Source organism: Choloepus didactylus, chromosome 1 (genome assembly GCF_015220235.1).
Source record: "Choloepus didactylus isolate mChoDid1 chromosome 1, mChoDid1.pri, whole genome shotgun sequence".
Classification (NCBI taxonomy): Eukaryota; Metazoa; Chordata; class Mammalia; order Pilosa; family Megalonychidae; genus Choloepus; species Choloepus didactylus.
This window is the reverse complement of record NC_051307.1, coordinates 66216452-66241309: the sequence shown is the minus strand read 5'-3', so window position 1 is coordinate 66241309 and position 24858 is coordinate 66216452. Positions and strand designations below refer to the sequence as shown.

Below are 24858 nucleotides of genomic sequence, written 5' to 3'. Positions count from 1 at the left end.
ATAGAGAAAAGTGCACAAATTATAAGTGTTTACAAAGTGACCACAACTAGTTAATCACCTCTCAGAGGAAGAAATAGAACATCCTGGCATCCTGGAATATCTCCCCATGCCCTTTTCCAGTTACTAACCCTCTATCTTTATCAGAAAAAAATTGTATTTTCCAATTAATGACATAAAATGAATGCTACCCCTTAATCTTTGTAATTTATTTCTGTTTATTAGCATCTCTAAATGCTATGGCAATGACAGCATTTTGTTTGAATTTTAAAATGAATGAGCTAATGTGTTGATTCATGAGGCTTTCGGGCAACCAAAGTTAACTAACAAAGATAAGATACAAAAATACCTGCCATCCAAATTAGTGGCTTGCACAGCTGCAAATACTTTGGTTTTCAAAGGTAATCCTGTGCTAGGGATAATTAACTGCTGACTGTAGGTTGAATCCTAGTGATAAAAATACATACAATAAATTCATCATATATAACAGCAACAGCAAAATTTACCAATTAAAACAACACGCTATAGAAAAAAAAGTGGGGTAAATCAACATCTTAAGATGCCACCTGCGAAATGGATCTAGTTAATCCTGTGCTTCCTTGTCAGAACTGCTCTTAAACCATATCCATGTAACAAATTCATTTCCATTTATAAAACTTCTTGTTTCAATAGCTTTACCATATATAGTGCTAATTCAGTTTATTTAAATTATAGCTGATGGCTAATAGTGTTAATTATTTAATGGTCAATGTTTGATTTATTTAATTAATATTTCATTTAAATTATGTTTAGCAGTTAATATTTTATTCATTTAGATTAATATTCTGTTTACTTAAATAGCATTAGTGGTTAATATTCAGTTAATATTATTATATATACTTCATTTTAAGTCCTTTACTATTGTGATTCTTTATTCTCTTGATAATCTCTGGTTTACCCAAAATCACTTATCTGGCAATTTGAAATTAGAAAAATTTAACAGGAAGCCAGCAAAGAGATCAACATTCAGTCTGAGTTGCCAAAATGCAAGCCATGGAGTTCATTCATCAAATTCCTAGGTGGTTCCTTAGAGGATATCCAAGGCTCACATTTTAACCTCTTTACCCTTACTTCATGCAATCTAAAGAGCTTATTTATATCATCCCCAGTCTACTGTAGACTAAAGCAGCAAATTAGAAATTTAGAAGAGAAAGCCATAATTTAATAATAAAGAAAAACATAGGAAAAAATGTTGAATGCAAGCATACACACACACACACACACACAAACTCTCAAAATTTAAACAGTTTTGAGTCATTTAGCACAGGGGCAAATTGTTTCCCTAAAACTGAGTAACCCTGAAGATGCTGCTCTTTTGCAGCAAAAGGAAGTTTTTAATGCTCATTATGAAATCCCAGGGTCATCAAGAAAAGTTAAAACAGAACATATGTTGTTTAGGAAGGCTGGGAAGAATGCAATATATTTTGAATTTTTTTATTAAAATAATAATACTTTGAATGATTCATTTATTAATAAATTGCATTTATGTGGAACACTTCAATCCCATATAAAACCAGAAAATGAGGGATTATATATTATACTTGGAAAACATCTCCTTTCAGTCTTTTATTTTCTGTATTTTTGTAAGAAATGACAATAGTTTCTCTAATCGTTTCTCATAGCATTTTCATTTAATTATCCTTTTTGGCATCCTTTTCCAACTTAGTTAAGTAATCCACACTTCATTAACTATACATCCTTTCGTTTTATACTGGCATCAATGTTGTCCAGAAGAATCCTTACTTTGTTTAACAAGTAGTCTACTAACGAGTTATTTGCAAGTGATATATGGTCCAGCTGTGGTTTAATCATGACTATCAATTTTTTTTCTGCTGAAATTGCATCCAAGAGATAATTTTCTGACTTTATTTTCTGCATTTGCCTTTATTTTTCTTAGTACTATAATTGTTCTTGAAATTAATCCTATTAAGTTTAGATTTTCTCCAACTTTAAAAAATATTAATAATTTTCATAAGCCTCATTTCAGATTTACTGGTATTTCATTATAATTCAATTATATAAAGGCACACTCACTTGCCACCTCAACAGAGGAGAAAACTGCTATATTTATATTACAAAAAAATAAGGGCCAGTCTAGCTTAAAGTAACCTGCATAAATGTATATAATAATAAAAAATGTCATTGTTACTATAATTATAATTTTCCTGAGTACACTGATTGAATCCCAGACCACTCAGAAATTAACAATTGTACTGCATCCAAATTGTATACATCTTTTTCTCTCCAAATAATTAACCAGAAGATAAGGGTAGTTGCTATGTAACATAACTTCCCATTATGCCTAAGGGTTAAAAACCGAATGTGAAATAGGAAGACAGTTTTAATGATTGTAAAACTGATGTTTAATTTGAAATGCTACAATAAAATTGTATTTAGGTAACTAAATGTTAGTCTTCCAAACAGATAATAAATATGATTCTGGACTAATTAGTGAAAGAATACCAAATTTTAATTTAATTTTCTAAAGTAAATCACTAATTTGTTAATGTCTTATAACATGGCAAAAGACTATGAAGGTACCAGTTTGTTGGCAAATGGTTGAATTTTATTAAATATCTAGTTTTTATTCCATTTATTTTTTTTAACTCAACCACTAAAATATTTTGATTGCAAGCTGTTTTAAAATGATAAGTATGTTGGTAGTACTTATTTCATCTGTAGTCTGATACTAAAAATTGGTTTTAGTATTACTGTAGAATTAAAATTTTAAGGTATTCAGCAAATTATAGGCTTTTATTTAACATTTAGATTCCAGAAACTCTTTGAAGGATAATGTCATGTTTGCAACAGAGTAACAATACTATTTCTAGTGACAAGGTGAGATACTTTAACAACAAATATCTCCTCAAATTCTAAATTTTGGTTTTCTGCTTTGCTGGTAAAAGGGCAGTTTAATTTCATGGCAAATAATGATACCATTAAATGACAAATGGCTATATTTTTCATTTTTTTAAGATCAGGATTTTCATCTTTGTTTCATGCAATTATAACAAATATTACTGAATCCAACTGAGTCACCTCAATTATACTTCAGATAACTTACATGTATAAATTGACAGAAACTTTCCAATTTCAAGCTATTTATATAAATATTGCCCACACAATAATAAATATCTGTGCATTTCAGAAGCTACTATTGGCACATATTTGCTGAGTATTGTGGAACCAAGAAACTTGTCAGTGTCTCCTTGCAGAAGAAAGTTTAGAAATGACAGAAAAGCAATCTTCATTCCTAACACATTTTAATTTGTTATTTAGAACTCTGTGGTGTCAGACTACAAACTTATAAACATGATTTTTTTAAATGCCTTTGGAAAATGTCCTACTACAATATTTATTGCTCATTATATTCAAAGTATAAAGCACTGACTTTTAAATCAGTTGCATGAATTATAACTCAGTGCCATGATGACATGAATAATAATGCAAAAATCAGATTCATAATTTACAAAAATGTTGGTTGATAGATTGAAAAATTGATATTTAAATCAGGCATTTAAAATGTATGAATAAAAATTTTTAATCAACATTAAAATATCATTTGGGGGATTAATGTTACAGTTATAAATAGAAATCCATGTATTTTTCACGTTTTGCTGCCACTGTCCATATTTACATGACAGAAGTTTAGACAATACTATGTAGTCAATCCAACTTATTTCAGATGTGACAATCGCCATCAGCCCAAACCCATGTTGAAAATATTAACACATTCATCACCAAGCATACCTCCAAGAGAAGTATCATTTGGATTTTTCCTATATTTTTATCAGAAAAATATTATTCCCAAAATCTTGTTGCAGACTGTGACTATACATACATATACATACATAAATATATACAAATGAATGTAGATATACACTTTGAGTAGCCATACAGAATCACATCTATGATATAAAGTTTAAATCATTTTTCAGCTTTTAGAAAATAATGAAGTTTCTAGTATACCTTTATTACTAAGATATATGAAAATGGTAGTAAAGATGGATAACTGTTACCAAGGTATAACAAAGTTACTGTGGCTTTCAGTAGATTCATATATAAAAGTCCTTTACATAAATGGTTGCTCACAAAAGTGAAAAGGAAAATAACATCCTTCACCCATCAACTTACATTATAAAGGAGCAGGTTCAAAGTGCTGACAAACGTGCCATTGTTCTCTCTCACAGAAATAGCAGCCGAGGATCTAAAACAGGTTTAGGAAAAGGAAAGCATTGATGATATTTTAAATCAAAAGTTTTAGTTATAACCTAAAGTTAGATGTAAGATGCTAAAACTCTTGAGCAAGCCTGCCATACTTTTAACAAGACCTGAGGAGGAACATACAGTTTATTTCAAACACTGAACAGGTAAATAATCAAAAAAGAAGAGGGGACAAGAAAATAAAAATTGTTCTTCATGGCCTTTTTATTTATAAACCCATCTTTTTTTTCATTTTGCATTACATATTTGAGACTTTTTGCAGAAAACTTTTTTTGTAAGAATTTGAATCTGTCTGCTGCAAATACATGCTCAATTCCACTAGAATAGAAATTCTATGAGAGCAGGGATTTTGTTCTACTGTGTTCCCTGAACGGTACATAGCTGGTGTATAGAAAATATTTGTTGAATAATGAATGAATCACCATGGACACTGCAGTTCAGGAATGTGTTTAGCGGGAGTAGAATGGGAAGTGGGCAGTAAGGGATTTTGACATCCTAATGACCTGTTTTCTTCCATGCCTATATCCTTTTGACTCAAGGACCTTCATTTCTCATTTTCCACATCAAAGTCTTGCTTTTAACCAAGGTGTTTATCTTCACTATGTCATTAAAACCAGCCATGAGTATTTTTGAACTGAAGCAGTCCATGGCTTCCACATCGTCCAGGGGTACCTCATGACTTACCACTAACCGATAGTGAGGCCTTCATTATATCAAACCCCAAAGATTGGAGAAGGAAAGTTTTCATTCACTCATTTCATATTTTGCCAGAAATATTTACTAAATCCAGATGACTATGTTATCTTGTGGACGTAACCCTGTTTTAGAGTATGTGCTTTGGGAATAATGAATGGATGTGTGACTATGGAGTAAAGGCTGTAACTTCAGGGTCCCACGTCTGAGCTCCTCTGCTCTGTGTCATCAGCACCCATGCAGGGGTCTGGATAGGCAAGGGCTTTACCTAACAGAAGGCAGAGAGGGAAGCCAGGAAGGACCCACCAATGTACTGATCAAATGTACTAGGTATTAGAAACACAGTGGACCTTCTGGGCTGCATATGCACTTGGGGTTCTTAGACAATTCTGAGGGGAGTGAGGGAACCCAAGGCAAAATACCTGACTTTTAACTAAGTCAGAGTAAGAGGTTGAACCAGTTTTTATTTGAAAGCTATGGGTCTTATCAATCATATATACATATGAGTTAACAAAGTTTCCATTGTTTGAATTCTCAACAGCCATTCTCAGCAAATTCTATCTTCATTTCATAAATCCCTCAAGGATAAGAAATGACTCAAAATATAAAGACAATATGGGAAAGCAAGAGAAAATGCAAACTTACGAAGCAAGCTGGGTATTGTTAACCAAGTATTCCAATGGATAACTACAACTAAATTTGTAAAGTAGCCCAGGTAGATAGCTGATGATTGTTGGTGGGTCTGGAGTATCAATATATCCTGAAATATTTCCTATTTGTACTGAAGTTGCATTTCCAGAAGCACCAACTCCAGGAATTGTGGATACCTGTTGGAATGGTAGATCAATTTCAGCGATTAAATGGCTCTATAGAAATCCAGAAACTTCATTTGCAAAATAAAGACATTAGACCAGAAAATTTACAGGTTCTGTTTCAAGGGTAACATGACATGATTCTGAAATTATATTTACATAACACTATTTATAAACAATTGAGTGAAACTTCATATTTTTCAAAGACACTTTACTGAGATTTCACAAATAAGAAAGGAGACAGATTATATATGTTCAGGATGCTACAACAAGTAAGTATTCTCAAATACTCACAAAGTCCAAATTTTGTGGCATGGATTATGAGACAAAATCTGACTTTGCCTTCCACTTTAGCATTGTGTCTCCAGGTTCCACGCTTGATTAATAGTGCTCCAGACCCAAGGTCTCACTGATAGACCATAGTCTCCTTGCTCCAGCTTTTGTGCATACTCCTTCAGCCCTTCCTCTCCCTCACTTCACATGATACTGTCCTGCTCATCCCCTAGATCTCTTCTAACCCAGGAACTGTCTCCTTACTTGCCTGCCTACAGTGTTACCTCAATCATAGCAGTAGTCACTGTACATGAGTAGCCTACTTACTTGGCAGTGCCCTCAGCCCTAAAGGGAGCTCTCTGTGGGCAGGGACCCTTTCAGTCTTGTTCACCTTATATCCTCAGCATAGCACAGTAACCAGCAGCTTGAGGCCCCACAAATAATTTCTGAATAAATGAATGAAGGTCACATACTTCTGAGGATTGAGCATCTTGGTGTGGTCCTCTGTAGTTCTCAGAGATTCTCATTCCAGAGCTCATTGATGGATTTCAGGGAGCTCATAAACTCCCAGAAGTTGTGTAAAAATATTGCCCATATATATATTTTCTGGGTATTTCCTAGCTTTCATTAGATCCTCTAATCCTCCTAAAGTTTAAGAACTATCATTTTAGGAATAATCAATAATGTTGTTGATGTTTATAGGACCATAGAGGGACACAGCTTCCCCTAATATGTCAAATATGATAAGCACTCAATAAAAAGTTTAGTAGTCATTACTGAGACTTGTATTGCTTTACTTTGAACAACAGAATAAAGTTTATACAAGAACCTAATGGTACATGGGCAAGTTGAGGCAATTATCTGCTCACTTAAGATGGAACAAAAATCTTAATTGATGGAAGAAGTTTGACTATAATCGAAAGATTACTAGTCCACTTGATTTTGCCCACCTAGAACTGCCCTCAGAGCAGACTCCACAGTTTATGACATCTGTGGCAAAAATGAAAAATAAGTAAATCCTTCCCTTCTCTCACTGATACTTGACTTACTAGCTGAAGATACCAATTCTCTCTGTGGAAAGAAGGAAGGAAGCAAGGAAGGGAAGGAGGGAAGGAGGGCGGAGGGAGGGATGGAAGGAAGACATAAACGGCAATTTTTATACCAGAGTTATTCAGCTCTTCAAAAAAGTAGAAGGCACACATACACAAAAGCTTTCCCTGGATTTTTTCCTGAATTATTTTTTAGGCAGCAGGGCAAGGTAACTTAAATCCAGAGAAGAAAGTGCCATGAGGGGGTGTAGTGGGGGGAGTGGAAATGCTAGTGATCTCTACAAACTCTCTCCCACCATGAAGAAGCATAGACATATAATAATGAACCTGTGTCTCTCTCCCTGGGCCCCACTTCATAACTTCTCTGCACACAACTCAGAGAGAGGAATAAATGTTTTTAATAAAAAGAGTAAACAATACCCAGGCTGCAGGGGAAACAGTCAAAGGCACAATATTCTAACTGCCCTCTGGGAAAGGATAAAGAAGAAAATTCAAATCAAACTCCTATTCCTGTGTCCCATCTGTCACCAAGTCTTAGAAATCCTGTCTTAAAAACAATAGAACCTTTCTCCTTAAATCTGAACAATAACTTGTGAAGAGTTAAAAGCCAATTTCTCGTTCTTCACTGGTCTAAATGATTATGCTCATTGTATACACCCCCCCCCTTTTCAGAAATAAGATTATAATTAAATAAGCAAAATGAAAACTGATACTAACTGAATTTTGGTATAATTAATTCTCTAAAAGATCGTAATATTTTTACTTCAAGTAATTTAAATTCCCTGGAGACTTGATTCCTTTTTCAATACTATTTTTGAGGGATCAGCGCATGAATAAATAAATGAATGGCATAGACATGTGGTTCTCATTCAGGGTGGAAATGTTGGGAGTGCTGTTTTGATTTTCACAATGACTGGAGAGAATGTTCTACTGGGATTTCCTGGTTAAGAACAGGTATGATAACATTCTGAAGTAAAAAAGGGCAGTCTCACACAATAAAGAGTTCCACCACAGAAATGCCAATAGTCCTTTATTACAAAGCACTGGTGTCGATCATTCAATGATAAATATCAAATCTAGAAGACTCCAAGTTTCCCATCCTATCAAATCTTTCTTTTTGAATGTGAGGTCACTAAGAGGCATAAGCCAAGTGGTTCACTGCCAAACTAACTGGAACAAACCCTTTTCGTATGGTTAGATGCTTCCATTAAAAGCATCAGGAAAATAGCTAACAATAAACTGTAGAGAAAAATCCATCAATGTCACTCATGCAAAAAATGTTGCACAGCCCATCCCAGGCCCCTCAACTGCCCAGCTACTGTAAACAGAACCATTATTGCAAGATAGAATTGTATGTTTGGGAGCAGAATCTTCAAACAGGCAGAGGAAAGTGCTTTTTTCAGTTTTATTGGATTTTTTTTCATGAAAGATAGATTGGGCTTCTGATTATTTCATGACATGGAGAGAATTTTTAGTTATGACCCAGACTAAGCACACAATTTCACACTAATCTTACCACTAAGTTGTTTCCACAGCCCTCCAAGGTGCTGAGATTGATGACAAAAATGACCACTGCAGGAAAAGTGTTGTTATTTATGAATCCCCTGCAATGGGAATCCCCATGCCTTCCATTCAGTGCCAGATCTGTTTCTGAATAACCCGAGAAAAGTACTGTGCAAAAATTAATCTTCATTGTAATGGCCTGTACTCCACAGTAGACACTGATGTCTCTTTCAGCTGAAATGAAAATATATGAAAAAGCAAATATAAGTCACAAAAACACAGGAGAGGGTACAAGACTAATTTTAACATCCCCTTATTTATTCAGTTCCTTGGTCTGCTTAACTCATTTCTATGTTTGAATACACTGTGGTCCTATGTACAATTTATCAAGAAAAGTAACCAGGAAAAAAGTCTTTGATTTAGTTAGGGAGAGATCTTTGTGAATAGAGATTATGGTTCATCTCAGTGTCCTTGTACCAGGTATACAGAACATGTGCATTAAATGTCAGTTGAGTATTGCTGAATGATTGGAGAATTGAGTGGAAAAAATTAGGTTACTGAGGAAATTCAGAACTAGTATAATTGAATTATCCAGATCACATGTCTAGAGTAGTGAAATTCAACAAAAACAATGCATTTTTCTAACTGTAAGGAAGAAGCACTGCAAGTACATCCTACCCCAAATTATTAAGCACTTTGATATTTGGATAACCCCATTTTATCCAGCATGTAGAAACAAGAACCCCCCCATCAGAATTCTAGTACATTAGATCACACTAGAGAGAAAGAGAACAAAAAATCTGCTGACATTATGAACAAAAATTCATAGCCTGTTGTGCCAGTTTGAATGTATTATGTCCCCCAAAATGACATATTCTTTGATGCAATATTATGGGGCCAGCCGTATTAGTGTTGATTAGATTTTGGAACCTATTGATTGAGTGTTTCCATGCAGATGTGACTCAATCAACTGTGGACAAGAACTTGATTGGGTAATTTCCATGGAGATGTTACCCCACTCATTCAAGGTGGGTCTGAATTAAATCCCTGGAGCCATACAAAAAGTTCAGACAGCTCACTGCTTGCTACAGGCAAGAGGGACACTTTGAAGAACACACAGGAGCTGACAGTGGAGCTGCAGCTTACAGAGACATTTTGGAGACAGCCTTTGAAAACAGACTTTTGCTTTGGAGAAGCTGAGAGGACAAATGCCCCAAGAGCAACTGAGAGTGACATTTTGGAGAGAAGCTGAAGCCTAGAAAGGAACATCCTGGAAGAATGCCATTTTGAAACTCTGGAGCAGACGCCAGCCACGTGACTTCCCAGCTAACAGAGGTTTTCCGACGCCATTGGCCATCCTCCAGTGAAGACACCTGATAGTTGATGCCTTATCTTGGACACTTTATGGCCTTAAGACTGTAACTTTGTAACCAAATAAACCCCCTTTATAAAAGCCAATCCATTTCTGCTGTTTTGCAAAATGGCAGCATTACCAGACCAGAACACCTGTTTTCAGAAAATCTTTCCAATGATTATGCTTCAATAAAAGGGCCGAAGTAGACATGGAAATGTAAAAAACAATTAGCATAGTTCTCTATGATTCCATCAGTTGTCAGGATTCATCCCATTTCTGTTACACTTGAGAAGATACATACATGCACATTTTCTATCTCTAGTTTTGTTTTTTTTCCCCTACATGTAATGAAGAAAATATATGTAGAAAATGGAGAGTTTGGCTGATAGGATAGCACTCAGTGGCAGAAGCTTTTACTTTACAACAGTTTTGGTAACCTTCCCACTTTCTTAACATGAAAAAATCTGAAATGAGCATCAGGTTTTCAAAATGTGGAAGTAAATAACAACAACAAAGACGAGTTTAGTTATTAGTTTTCTAGGGCTGCTGCAACAAAGGACCACAAACTGGGTGGCTTAAAACAACAGGAATTTATTCTCTCCCCATCATTTTGCAGCCTAGAAGACTGAAATCAAGGTGTCAGTAGGACCATGCTCTCTCTCTCTGAAGATGGTAGGAGAGGATTTTTTCCTTGCCTCTTCCTAGCTTCTGATGATTACTGGCAATCCTTGGTATTGCTTGGCTTTGGGCAGCACTACTCCAATCTTTGCTTCTTTCTTCACCTGGCATCTTCTCTGTGTGTCTCCTTTCCTTTTCTTTTAAGCACCAGTTATATCAGATTACATGCCCACCCTACTCCAGCATAACCTCATCTTAACTAATTCCATTTGCAACAACTATCTTTTCAAATAATGTCACATTCTGAGGTACTGGTAGTAGAACTTCATCATATGTTTAGTGGTGACACAATTCAACTCATAACAAGCTATCTGTAGAAACGACCTTGATTTTCCAAAAATGAAACACTAAACAAAATGAAATATTTTTTTGGTTAATGACAAGATGTTCACCTTAATGATACATGAACATCCTTCAAGAATTTTCAGCTTAGAATTCATTTGCTTTAATAACTCAGCCATAAACAGAAGGGTAGAAGTGCCCAATAGCATATCTTTTTGGAGTGTTTATTCTCTATACTAGGTTTTTGCAGTAAAGTGAATCATGTTCTGAGGGTGTAAATAAATCAGTATGTAAATATATAATTGGATTATGATTTTAAACTTGCTACAATCATCTGTAAAGAAAAATAGATCTTTTTCAAGTCCAAAAGGCAAATATTAGGCTAGTTATCACAGAAAATTGCAAGCAATATTTCCTTTTTGGTGGAAAAATAAAATGAATTATGAAGTGCATTTGCCAACATAGAAAATAATAGATACTATTTAAAATTGGGGGATGATCTCTATTAGCCTTCAGTAACATTAACTATTTAAATGCAGCCAGCCAGAAGTTTTAAATGATGTTCTTTGCTCAAGTAATACAGCTCATTTTAACAAATGCTTATTGAGAGTTCACAAACTTCAAAATAAATCTTAGATCTATTGATTTTTCTCCATCTACATGCAACTCCTTGGTCCAGGCCACCTTCATCTTTCCCCGGGAGCACCATCTTAACTTCCTGACTGGTTCCTTCATTTCCAGTCTTATACTCTCTTCTTCAGCTCTTCAATAGCTACTCATTTCACTTAGGCCAACAGTCCAAATCTTAAACCAAATCCTCAAGACTCTCCGTGATCTGGCACTTGCCTACCTCTGCATACTCATCTCCCTCTTCTATCCTCCTTGCTCCCTCCATTCATCACACTGACCTTATTTCATTTCTTTGAAAGCATCACACTGGGTGACACAAGCTAGAAGAGTGTTTTCTCTGGGATGGAATTGTTTAGAACGGAGACACAAGGAAAAGTTTGGGAATGATAAAAATGTTCTTTACCCTCATCTGGGTGGTGATTACATGATTGTATACATATGTCAAAATTTCAGTATGAACTCTTATGATTGATTCCTCATATAACTTATTCTTCAAAAATTACTGTTGAAGTTATTTTCAAACAACATGATACATGTTTACACAAAGGGCCTTCAATCAATGCTGTTTCCTCTGCTAGGAATACAAAAATCTCCTTTCTTTGCTTGAGTGACTTCTCTTCCTTCAGGTCTCAAATTTCATTGTCATTTTCCCAAAAACTTTCATGATCCCGAATCTAAAAAAAAAAAAAAAATTCCCCTCCATTTTGTGCTGTCGCATTGCTGTACAATCATATATGTATTTTCATATTTGTCTTCAAATAAACTGAAATTCCAAGAAGGTGGGAAGCTATTATATTCACCAATGTACTCCAGAGTAGTTAATTAATTAACTAATCACATAATGTATTGTGGCAATAGACCATGCACTGAGGATTCAAAATGTAGAGATCCCTGTTCTCAAGTAACTCACAGTCTATTAGGGAAGAAAAGACAGATTAATGTGGTCCACATTGACAGAAAGTTCATATGGAGAGCTATGGAGTGGCATAGCAAACAAACTTAACCCACATCAGCTGGTTAGGAAAGGCTTCCTGGAGAAGACTGTATTTATTGAGCTGAGTTTTGAAGTATCAGTAGGAGTTAGCAATATAAAGGAGTGGGAAATTTACAGCACAGAGGGGAGAGTATGAATAACATCCCAGGTATGAAATATGCCCAACTTGGTTGGTAGCTGTCAGTTCCATTTCAGTAAAATATAAAATGTAATAGAGGAAATGACAAGGAATGAGGCCAAGTGGAAGACACAGGCAAGATTGCAGAAAACCTTTACATATAAAATGGTGTCTTTGAGGGAACAAAATATCTACCTGAATGACAAGTCAAATTCTCACCAAGAACCCACTTGAAGCTCATTGGAATGGAGAATGGGCATCATTGTATTACTGGCTTATCATAAAATGTATCAAAGTGAATATACATCAATAAATATACAACAAAAGAGAGATATAATTCAACTTAATATAAACCAACTAAAGACTTCGGCTTCTTCATCCCTGTTCAAGAGGATTCATTGCTGCTTAGTGTCTCCTAACAAATGCCAAGGATAACTATGTACAGATGTAGAGGTATCCTCCATTTTCTGCTTCATATCTAAACACTTGCAACCCCTGCCAGGAACTGAATTCACTAAAATTTGATCCCACTTGAAGATACGATAACAACCTAAAGGCTTTCTGCAGTAGTAGAAAAGAGAACTGTTCAACTCCATTCTAAACCAGTTTTTTAAAGACCTTTCACTGTCCCTTCAGAGGAACACATTTTTTCCTCGTTGTAAATAACAAAGACATCCATTAAGCACAACTTTACGATTTGTGAGGCTTTGCGGGGAAAAAAAAATGATACTTCAAGTTGCCAAAGGGCAACTTCTGCCAGAGGAAGAAAAAATGTCTTTTCATTTACTGATCACAGTTGCTCTCAACAATTAAATTATTTGAGACTTTTCTTTCCCCAACCCTGGTCTGAATTGTGACATCTCTTTGAATAATAATCGCATATTAAAAAACATAGTAAGTACAAGCTGATTACAAACAATTAAGGAATAAGTACTTTTAGGTTTGAAGAATTTTTAGTGTTTTGGTTTTAAAGGTATATATGTTCAAACGTTACTGAGTTTGTGTACAGTTATAGTGCCAAAATGGCATTTTTCCCTCTTTTACACCAAAGCTAAGCTTTTTCACAGGAATAAAATAAATTACAGAACTCAATTGAATTCTAGGTAAAATAAAGAGATGTCCTATATTCCTTTCACCTGTCAATCAGGCAATGGATGTTTCTGTATCTAATTTTCTAAAATTATGCAAATTTTGAATATCATATCATACTACCAACCACATATGAAAATGTATAAAACTGTATCCTGATTTGGGGTTCATAGTATATAGTCACCATATAAGTGGGGGAAAGGAGGAGACAGATTCTATTCTATGCATGTGAGTAAAATATCACTTTCCTTATCCCTGATAAGTTACCTTCGTAAAACTAAAACACCAAAAGAATGACAAAAACCCTAATTACACCTTTCTGTTTAGACAGAATTCCTGACAATATATTTGTAGCTTATCATGCACATATTTAATAAGCATACCTAACTTTGTTCTTTCTGTGAGACTAAGCACTAAAGAAATCTACTTTAGTGCTCAGGTGCCAAAGCATGAAGCAAAATTGGGAAAAGGATCAGTTTTCTCCTACCCCCATCTCTACCCCATTCCTCAAACCATAGCAGTTTAATAACTGCAGGATGAGGATGGCCCACCTTGGAAGGCAATTATGCCAAGTGGAATTGTGTTTTCATAAAAAGAACTTCTAGCAAAGGCTGTGTCTGGGAAACTCTGGCAATGAGTCCAGAGGAGAAGAATGTGAATAGATTTTCCTGAGCATGTGTGAAATGCCACCCTGGGGACTCCCTGAACACAATTTGCAGAAACATGGGATGGAGGTGGACGAGTCTCCTGTGAGCAGGTAGCGAGTCTGTGCAGTTCAGTTCAGATTCAGGTATTCCTGTGAATATGATTGCATCTGTGTCCACAGGCTGGTATACATGTACTTAAAAATAGTACAGGCTTAAAACTAATAGGATAAACGAAAACCTATTCAATATAGTGGGAGAAATCTTTTCTGTAGGCTGAAGAGTACATTGCATTATAATGCCATAGAAATCTCACCTGAAAGTAATTTACTTCTTGGAATCCAATAAATGTTCCCAAACTAATTTATACAATCTTAGTAGATTATAATTTATATATCATTTCCACTTCCATCTCTGTAAAATGAGGGTAGTAATATTTGGCACTACATAAGCTTACAAATTGCTTAGAGAACAGATGTTATACATTTTGTTTTACTCATTTTTTTTAGTTACATTTCCTTTTAACAAGTTTTTATACAATATTGAGGTTTTGGTGCGAAAAAAGCAAGAAGTCCTAAAGGAATATTGATACTTCATCTACACAAAATACCAACAGCTGAAGAAGAATTTTAAATGGATTAGGAATGTGAGTTCCCTCTCTATATTGAACAGGTTTCTTGCCACCTCGGTTTTTTATCACCACATCTGTTTCTCGTTAGCAAAAGCAAGCTGTTGTTTTCCAGGGTTTTAGGAAATTCATATGCAATCTGATGCAAACTTTGAAGATGAATATCTGCACTTGCTGCTGCACATTCTTTGGAACCAGAAGAGTTCGGTCATTTTTTTCAGTCAGGAAAAAAAAAAACATATGGGTTATACTTAAGCAGAGGAAATGGAAAATTCAGGCAATTAGAAACTTCATTATTAAAATAAAGAGTATGAGCCCTGAATTACTCAGTGTCAATAAACTTGCTGACTAAATGCTCTTCTCTTCACTGATTTTTATTGTTGTAGATTAATCAGAATGTAATCAGCAATAGTTGCCTAGATCGGTTCTTCTGCCTCATCTGGTCTAGTAATTGCAGTTTCAGGAGCAGAAAGGAAAGCAGGCATCCTCTTGACAACTTGGAGACCAAACACTACTAAGTAGGAAGGCAGGAAAATTGGCCTTTCTGATCTACATACAGGACCTGAACATAATCCCATGGATAATTATTCCATTATCCAGTCTTACTTTGTCTTTGGACACAGAACAATGAAATGGACAAGCAAAGCTTAACACAAGGCTAGGCAGTTCATTTTGCTTGACCCACCCATGAAGTCTATCCATTAAATAGATAGACTTTTCTCAATTTTTTTTCTGTGGAGCAGTGGTGTTCATTGAAATACTAATAGGTATTATTGGAGAAAAATACTTCTGTAGTCAGGTAGGTTCCAAAAAGGCTAAACAAATTTTTCCTAATCATATCACTTTTCAGATTCTTTAATGTGATCATTTCCACTGTGTTTCTTCATCTATTCGTCATTTTTTTAAACTTAGCATTCAACATTCTTTTGAAGGCATCATGGTTTGGTGGAAGGAATTCTAGTTTTCTATTTCTGTCGCTTGCTAACTTTGTACAATTGGCCCAATTCTAATCATGTTTTCCCATCGTAAGAAGAGGGTGCAAGAAAAAAAAGGATTTTGTAGGCTTGTTATAAAGAATAAAAGAGAAAATTGTGTAACATGTCTAGTACTCAATACATGGAACTTATTGTTTTCTTTCTTCTTATTATTATTTTAAATAGAATACCAAATGACAAGTTTCCCATGATTAGTTACTTGACCATAAAACTGTGTCAGTTCACAAACTTTCTGTTTGCCATAAGCCCATATCTACCTTTGGCTGTGCCTTTATCCATAAAGACTTCACAAGAGACCTAAAAGTTTAGCCTCGGCCTCATATAATACCACCTTCCCCAAAAAAGAGGGAAATTCCAGAGGCCAAGTACATTTCACTTGGCCTATTTCACTCTGGCAAAATAATTCCTTAGTACTCCAAAAGTTAATATTATTTTTTTTTTGAGTTCTATCCTGGAAAGCACACAACTATAATTTCAGTTGTTCATGAGTCTGTTCTTTGCCATTAGTCTGGAGACCCAAGAGTTAACTACTTTAAAACTAAGTGGTATCTCTTCAAATTTAAAATGAATTAGGCCGTGATGGTTTCCTTGGTCCAAGAACAAATGCAATGGATATTAAAGAAAATAGTTCTAATGCCATGAAACAGCAAAGGTCAGATAGGGTGACATGATTACTCTCATCATTAATATTACTTTGCATTTAGATAGCCCTTCTCCTTTGCCAGGTTCATTCTCATTCCATCCCATTGCCTAGTATCTGAGCAGTTTGTGAAGCTCCTGATGACCCCAAGGGCGATCCTGACCTGATGTAGAAGAGAAGCCACAAATCAAGAGCGAAATGAGTAATTAACCTTTACACCTCATATGCCCACTCTGATTTGCTTTCTGCAAACCTGCAAAAATGGGCTTACTTGAAAATAATGCCCATATGAGACTTCAAACCTGTCCTGGGACTTCTGCTTTATCTGGATTTTAGGTTTAAAAAATAATAAATACTGATAAATACATGTAATAAATTCAATGTGTGTTTGTGTTTGGAAAGTCTTAACGTTTGTTTTCGAAGCCAGACAGTACTAAGCGTGCTAACATGTTTGTGCTTTTAATTAGAATAATTGGACTCAAGAAAATAACAGAATATACTATGTTAATTGTTCTCAAATGCAAATTGTAGATTAGACTCACAAAAATGTAGATTCTCAGCATCACATTCAGAGACTCTGACACTACATGTTTGGGGTGCTACAGTGGAGTTCACATTTTTAACAATCACCCCAGACAAATTTTGATGAAGGTAGTCAGTGGACACCATTGTAAATGGATGTTTTAATAAAATTTTTTATTTACCATACAATAAATGCTCCCTCTGATTATCCTAATCACCTCCTGGCTTATTGACATGTTTTATTTATCTTGAAAATATATAACTATAATATCAGCTTGAGCCTTTCTGCAGAGCCACCTTTTAACTTTGGGGCCTTCTGACCGATCCCTAACAAGGTCATGTCTTGACCAACAGTTCCCGTGGCCCCATCCATGCTTCTGGCCCCTCACACTCACAAGGGTCACCACCTTTCTTTTACTAAGTGGGCACAATTTGTCTCTTTCAACTTCTCTGCCTCATCTCTTAAATCAAAGAAATAGCTCCTCCTTTTCCATGGTTAACTCTACCACCTGTGTCTGTGATGTCATCCATATTTTCCTTCCTCATTATATCAATTATTTCTTTAATATTATTTATAAACTCTGAATACTTTACCTTTGCTCACGTTTGTTCACATCTCTCTAATCCAAAAAAAAAAAAAAGAAAGAAAGAAATTTCCTTATCCAGTATCCAGTTCCTGAGTCAGGTTACTCCTCTCTTTTCTTTCACCATCATCTTTTCTCATGGCTTTCATTTTCCTATCCCCTATTCATTCCTCACTGTACCAGGAATCTGCTATCACACAGCTATCTTTGGTTTCAACCTCTCTCTTCAAACCCAGGTCCATAAACATATTTCCTACTACTCAATAGAAATTGCCACTAGAAGTTCTAAAAACACCTCAAACTCATTATTTCCAAACCCAAACTTCCTTTCAAAAACATGTTAGTGCCCTATATTTTGAGAGTCAGTTAAAGTATCAACATCCAGTTGTCCAAGTTCAAAATCTCCTCTAGTCTTCTCTTTTTCTCACTTTCCAAAAATAATCAGCTTTCAAGTTCTGCTGAGTATAACACAAAATCTCTCTTGTTATTCTTCTACTGCTCCCACTGCCACTGCCTTCATGGTATTTTTCTGTCTCTAGTCCCTTTTATCTTGATTCAATCTTTGACACTTCCAGATTTGCTTTCTATAACTAAATGTGACCACATTATATACACTTATGCTTAAGAAGTCTCAATGGCTCTTCACTGCCAACAAAATAAAGGCAAAATGCTTTCATTATACCATGTAACACATAATGTATATGTGCCAGAAGAATTGAACCTGAATTTACTCAAACTTCTAGCTTTAATTAGTTGACAGAATATACAGAGAAAGACGAGCATGCTACATGACACTTCAAAGTCACAGTCAGCCAAATTCAGATAGTCAGAATACTAAAAGACTAATGACCTAATTGCTTCAAGGGACACCTAGCACTTTTTTAAAAAGCAAGGGACAGATGGGGAATTGCTATGAATTAAAATGCAATGTGTGGTTGCAATTTGGCTGAGTATTAGATTATACTAATGAATTATATTTCAAGTTTATTTGATGTTTTAATAGGGCATTATGTTTTATTTTTAAGTTCTTTTCCATTAGATATATATACTGAAGGATGCACAGATAAAATGAATTTACTTTAAAATATTCCAGGGAGGGAGGTAGTAAAAGGAGAGAGAGAAGAAATAGACTTGATAAATGTTGATGACTGATGAAATTGGATGATCAGTATGGATAATCTCTACTTTTGTGTATGTTTGAAATTTTCCACCAAAAATTGTGAAAAAAAAAACCTCATTTGTGGTATTTAAAAATATTAACAACCTTGCCTTATCATATCTTTCTAGCCTTACCTTTGGGGATTCCCCACAATTACCTCTATATTTTACTGAACCTGCCAAGTACTTACATACTAGATCTGGGTTCATGAAAATACTCTTACATGTTCTTGTCTTTATTCTGAGCAAACCAGATAACCACCCTTCAAATAAATTGTAAATCTAATGTCAACTACGTGACTACCTACTCATTGCTCTTTGTAGGTTTATTGTTGCCCTAGCATGTTCCAAACCTTAGAGTAATGGCACATTTGGAGAATGTAAACTATGGCAGAAGATCTTTCTGTTTGCATGGCAGACTTGGAAAGATAGCTCCCAATTGGCTAATATTTATTTTATAAATGTTGATCTAAGGTTCTATTACTTCTACTAATAAAAAATAATAGATACTTAAGTGAAATGTTGGGTTCCTTTTCTGTGCTGATTTGGGGCATGTCTATCAATACGGTCAAAATCTCCTATCTGTCACATTACTGGTGGGCAATTAACTTCTATGATATTCACTCTGACGTTGGCATGTGCAGTTTGGTGGTGAACAACATTTAGCTGAAATTGTGTTTTTTAATATTGTGTAATATTTCACATTTATTTTCTTAAATATTATTCCTAAATGAATTTATTAGCATAAATGGGCAGTTTTTAAATCTGAATTAACTTACAAGGAAAAAAGAGGCATCAATTAGGCAAATTTTTGAATGAAATTGGCCTCTCCCATTTTTATCACTCACTAGCCAATATTTTGGAAATCTATGAGTAGCCATTATGTGAATATTAACTATGATGAACACTTTGTATGTTAATGTGGATATAAATTGAACTCCAGAAAAATGTCTTCTGTCATTCGCCGTTTGTTAATATCCACTTATCATAAAGAGATAGCGCTCCACTTTCCATATGTATTTAAATAATTTACTATTCAAACATAATAACTCTTTCCAGATGCAATTAGAGAAATGATTAGGTTCAGACTTACCAGGAAATCTACTGTGGAGGTTGGCATCACAATTGTAGCTATTGAACTGTGCAGACCCCGGAAGCACTCGAATTGTTAGAAGCAGCAGCAACCATATTCGTTCCATTGCAAAACCTACAAAAGAATCAGTATCGTGTGGACATCACCAGCCTGTACTACTACTCCCGGGAAAGACTGAGGCTGGTCTCAGCCTCACTGAACTCTGTTAGACATGTGGTTTACATCCATGCTGTCAAACTCACTAAAGGTCTGAGGATTATCAGAAATAATTATCAGACATGACAGCAGAGACTTTGTGAACAATGTTTCAATATTATTTTCACTCTTGGGCTTCAGTTTCCTAGGAATGACAAAGCCAAGCTTTTGCAGTGGAAGAGCTAAGGTATAACTCATAGGCAATATTTAGCAAAAGAAAAACTCTTTCTTATAAATAGAAAGAACTCGAACCAAGTATCTGACAGATTAGAGTGGCATAATTAGACGGGCTTACCAATTTGGAGTCTTTATAACTTTATAACACCGGTTTACATAAAGTCAGAGGGAGTCATTCACTCAATACTGGCTTCTGGGAGAATTCTCAATGTTCCTAATGACCAAACAATATCAGAATACTTGTCTTAATTACTAAGTAATGTCAGAAAACCTTTTTTTTCCCCTCAACAGAGGAATTCTAGACTACTTCCACCTCTCAAAATCAATGGTTTGTGCATTACTTTCTCAGAAAACATAGATAGAAAGCAAAAGGAAGAACACAAAAACACATTTGGAAAGACATCATGGTTCCCTCAATGACAATTCCTTGGTGAGTAATAATGACTCATATAGATATATGAAAATATTGAATTCTTATGAGAAAGTAATGGAAGATGTTTTTAATAACATTTATGATGCATTCAAAAACCAAATAGAAATTGACTTTAATATTTAAAAACCAATCAGTCCATTCCTTAATGATTTTTTTCCCTGATCCCTTATTTTCCTGATCAAGTAGCATTCAGAGTACCTAACATCCTCAGAGCATAGTTTATGTACTGAAAAAATAAATCTTTTGAGTTGGTGGTTTTGGTCTATGCATAAAAAGCAGAAAGAAAGTAAAATAATAAATGATTTAATCAAATAATTTAGTGCATTTAAAAAGCTTGGGGTTTTGGAAAAAAATGGCCTTTTATCTGTCTTAAAAAGATCTGTCTAAATGATTAATCAAGTCTTTAGCGAAAAGAAGGAAATACACATTGCGTTCGAATCATTTCAAAATACCAAGTTTATGGTGAACAAAGTCACTTTGGTGAGGATGTGGGAAAGGAAGGCATGAGTTTACTTTCAAAAATAGACTGAAAAGAATATGAATTCAACAGAAACTTCCTTCCTTCCGCATCACAGCATACTACTCAGGCACAAACCTAATGACTTTGGTAGAACATCCATATGTCTGGTTAACTCTGATCCCCTGAGACAGTCCATGAAACAAAAGTTCACACAGAAAAATGAACCAGACCCTGAGCCTCTCTTGTCACACCTCTGCCTTCACTGCTTTTTGATAAAATTAGAAGGGTCTGCTCTTTTGGAGTCTTTGGACAGCTTCTAGGAGGGAGAGCAGCTTGGTTCTGAGTTGTACACCACACTGCACATTTACTCTCTGTCCTCCCTTTCCCATCTCATGATGGGCCCCATTAGCTCCCAGAAGGCATTAGAAATTCTCACCTACACTGTTATTTCTCAACCTAGAGGCCACAGATCCCCAGGGATTCACAGAGTCCGGAATTTTCTAGTTAGTGAGCTACTTTCATTATTCTGAAAAGCTTTCTAGCTTTTACATTCACTTACAATAAGAGAAAGGTAACAGAGAAGGCACTGTGTGCTCAATCATTTACCTATAGTCACTCATAATGATTGGCTGAGGTTAGAATTATTAACCCATGTACAGGGGAAAAAAAATGAATCTCAGGAAGTTTAAATGACATGGAAAAACAAGTGGAGGAGATAGGATTCAACCCCAGGTCTTTCTGATAACAAGGTATGCTGCATGAGCTACCTAAATATTATCTGTCTTATTGAATAAACTTAGTGTTTTTCTGGTTGCCATTTATCATCAGCTGTTTTCTTTTGCTTTATCGAATTGTGCACCCTATTTAATAGATATTTTCATTTGAAAATTGATAAACAAATTCTTATGTAATGGATGCAATTTGCTTAATAGACGTATTTTATAGTGTGGTAATTATGAGAGAAAAAATTATTTTTCAAAAGGAGGGACCTCATTGTGAAAACATAGACAAAACTGGACACACTGTGTTTACCAAAAATGCTTGAGAAACCCACACCAACTAGAGAAGGGGATTCAAATCGCTTCTCAGCCGTTCACCAGATTTGTCATTTGAAAATCAAGATGATGGTCATAAGACTCCACCAAGTTTAAGTGCATAAAGAGCATATCATAGTCTGCACATACAGAAGTCACTCAAGTATTCATTTCAGGGCTGCCACGCGACGTGAATGTTGTGCCCTGCACAAGGGCATCCGATGGAGGAGGACGGTGACTGGAACTGTGCCCCTTTGGTCAAGCCACGTGCTCCCGAGAACAGGTGATCCACACAAAGGTGCTCCATGCTAGTGACAGCCCTGATTAGTTGACATATTTCTATATTTACAATGATATTTGTACTAATCTGTGTTTAAATATTATGGTACATTAGGAAGGGAATTTTAACAAGATTCCCACAATTCATTGTAGGCAGTCTCCATAGTTTGAATTCCTGTAACATTGGCAGTGCTTATGACTACAGGGGGCGCTTGATATTCCACCTCCAGATTAAAACAAAATGAACTATTAACTTACAAAATTCCCATCCTCGACTCTATCTTCGTCATTTTCCCCTGCATGTAGAATACCTGAGCAGCAACTCACAGTAGCAAGCTTGGAGCTGCTACTTGGCCACAGTCGCTAAAACTCTTTTCTGAAAGTGGATTTGCTTGGAATTTGTAGGCTGTGTTGAGACTCATTACACTCATCAAAGCATCAAGCTCTGTTTGCTCGGGCTCCCCAGCTCCTGGGTGGGTGCAATTGCAGATCTGTGTATTCCAGTCCTAGAGAAGGGGAGTGGAGTTCCATATCAAAAGGTACATTTCTGAGGTCCACTCTGGGATGACCTGAGATGCTTGCTGTCCCATGTGATTCCAGCAAACTAGTTAAAGAAGCTGAGCAGAAGCATCTTTCATCTTCTTCACTCTATCTAAGTGCAGCAACAAGGCCCCCATTTTGTCGCTAACAAAATTTTGCAAAACTGTCTAACACAGCCACTATTACAAAATATTTCTAACAAAATACCTAGATAATGATGACCTAGAAGATCTCTGTGCACAAGGGATTTGTACATGTTTCTGAACTCAGTATCTCTGTAAATACTTTTTGTTGGGGAGAAGTAGGAGGTCGAAGATGTATGTACCACACTGAATTTCAAGGAATTTAGAAGGGTTGATTTAAAAAAGAGACACCCACATCTCTTAAACTGGCACTAAGAGTCCTGTGTTTTATACTTAGCAATACAAAGGAAGTGATATGCTAAGCGATTTGTAGTCAAATATGTCAATATTTCTCATTTTAATTTTCTTTTAAAGATAACTTGAACTTCTTCCAAAATACGAATTTCTAATTTATTTGCTTTAGAATGCATTTGGAGTCATAAAAAATTAATTTGACTTTAAATTCTTACTTAATTTTATGGAAATTGATGTAGTTCTGTTATAAACACTGGTCTTGAGATTTTATATATAAATAATCTTTTTCAACCTTTCATTTATGGAGCTCTATCATGTGCCAGGCTCTGTGCTGTGTTTAATATTCAACTACTGACATAGAGTAATTTTTACCCATGTTACAAATGTGGAAATTGAGTTTTAAATTTTTAATTGACTTGCCTGGGGTCACAGACCTGGTAAATTGCATAGTAGAATGCAAAATCAACCTCGACCTTTGAAATTATTACACTACTCTGTTTGACTTAATTGGAGTTTGTCAAATAAATAAAATTAATGTCCTGCTAATTTTCAGAAAATAAATTATGCTAATAATGTGTGTTTAAAATATGCTTTTAACTAAATGATTCCAATGCTTTAGGCTAAATAATTTTTAATGTCTGTATAATTGTCATAACTCTATTTCATTTAGGCAATGAGTGCATAAAGAATATTATTCTTCTTTTCACAAACTGATTTAATGATAGTGAGCTTTAAGGGCTGACTTTGTATCAGGCTGTCTTAATACTTCATATTTGTTTTCTGACTATGAGAAACATATTATTCTCCTTCTTCTGGAGATGAGAAATCTAAGGCACAGAAACTCAAGTCAATTTCCCAAAGTTATACAGACAGCAAGTGTTAGAATCAGATTCAAGCCCAGACACAATGACTCTAGAAACCACCCTCAGACATATGGTACCACCTCCCAGAAAACGATTCATATGACACGAAATTAAATGGGAATTTGGCAATTACTTGGTAAACTTGATAAACATAGATTTTTTGCTGCACTTATTCATCAAATAATTATTGAAGGCTTCCTGTGCCTGGTACTTCTAGAGGGCTGAGGAATAGCAGTTAGAAAAAGTTTTGCCTGAATAGAACTTGCATTCTAGTGAGGGCAATCACAAATCAACAATAATTATAAATAAAGCACACAATATATTTATGACAAGCACTTTGAAGAAAAATAAAGCAAAAGTGGAAGTTTGGGAATAGAGGGAAATGGGTATTGCAGTTTTAAATAGGGTGGTCAGAAGGTATAATCCATCCACATAAATGAAGCTTGGGGAAATAAAAAACAACTTTAGTTATGAACTGCCTGATTTATCAGTCTTTAATTT

The 24858-nt window shown here is 35.3% G+C and overlaps 1 protein-coding gene across 1 annotated transcript in view; it reads right to left on the bottom strand.

Annotated features, from left to right (window-relative positions):
- ZPLD1 (zona pellucida like domain containing 1) overlaps positions 1-22893 on the bottom strand; it is a 37765-nt gene extending 14872 nt beyond the window's left edge. The window contains exons 1-6 of the mRNA XM_037836302.1: positions 22868-22893; positions 20000-20127; positions 8604-8824; positions 5599-5780; positions 4171-4243; positions 347-444 (exon numbers count right to left, since the gene is read on the bottom strand). Of these exons, the coding sequence (XP_037692230.1) occupies positions 347-444; positions 4171-4243; positions 5599-5780; positions 8604-8824; positions 20000-20105 (680 nt within the window). The 5' untranslated portion in view covers positions 20106-20127; positions 22868-22893. The remainder of the gene's footprint in view (positions 1-346; positions 445-4170; positions 4244-5598; positions 5781-8603; positions 8825-19999; positions 20128-22867) is intronic.
- Positions 22894-24858: the final 1965 nt, after the last annotated feature.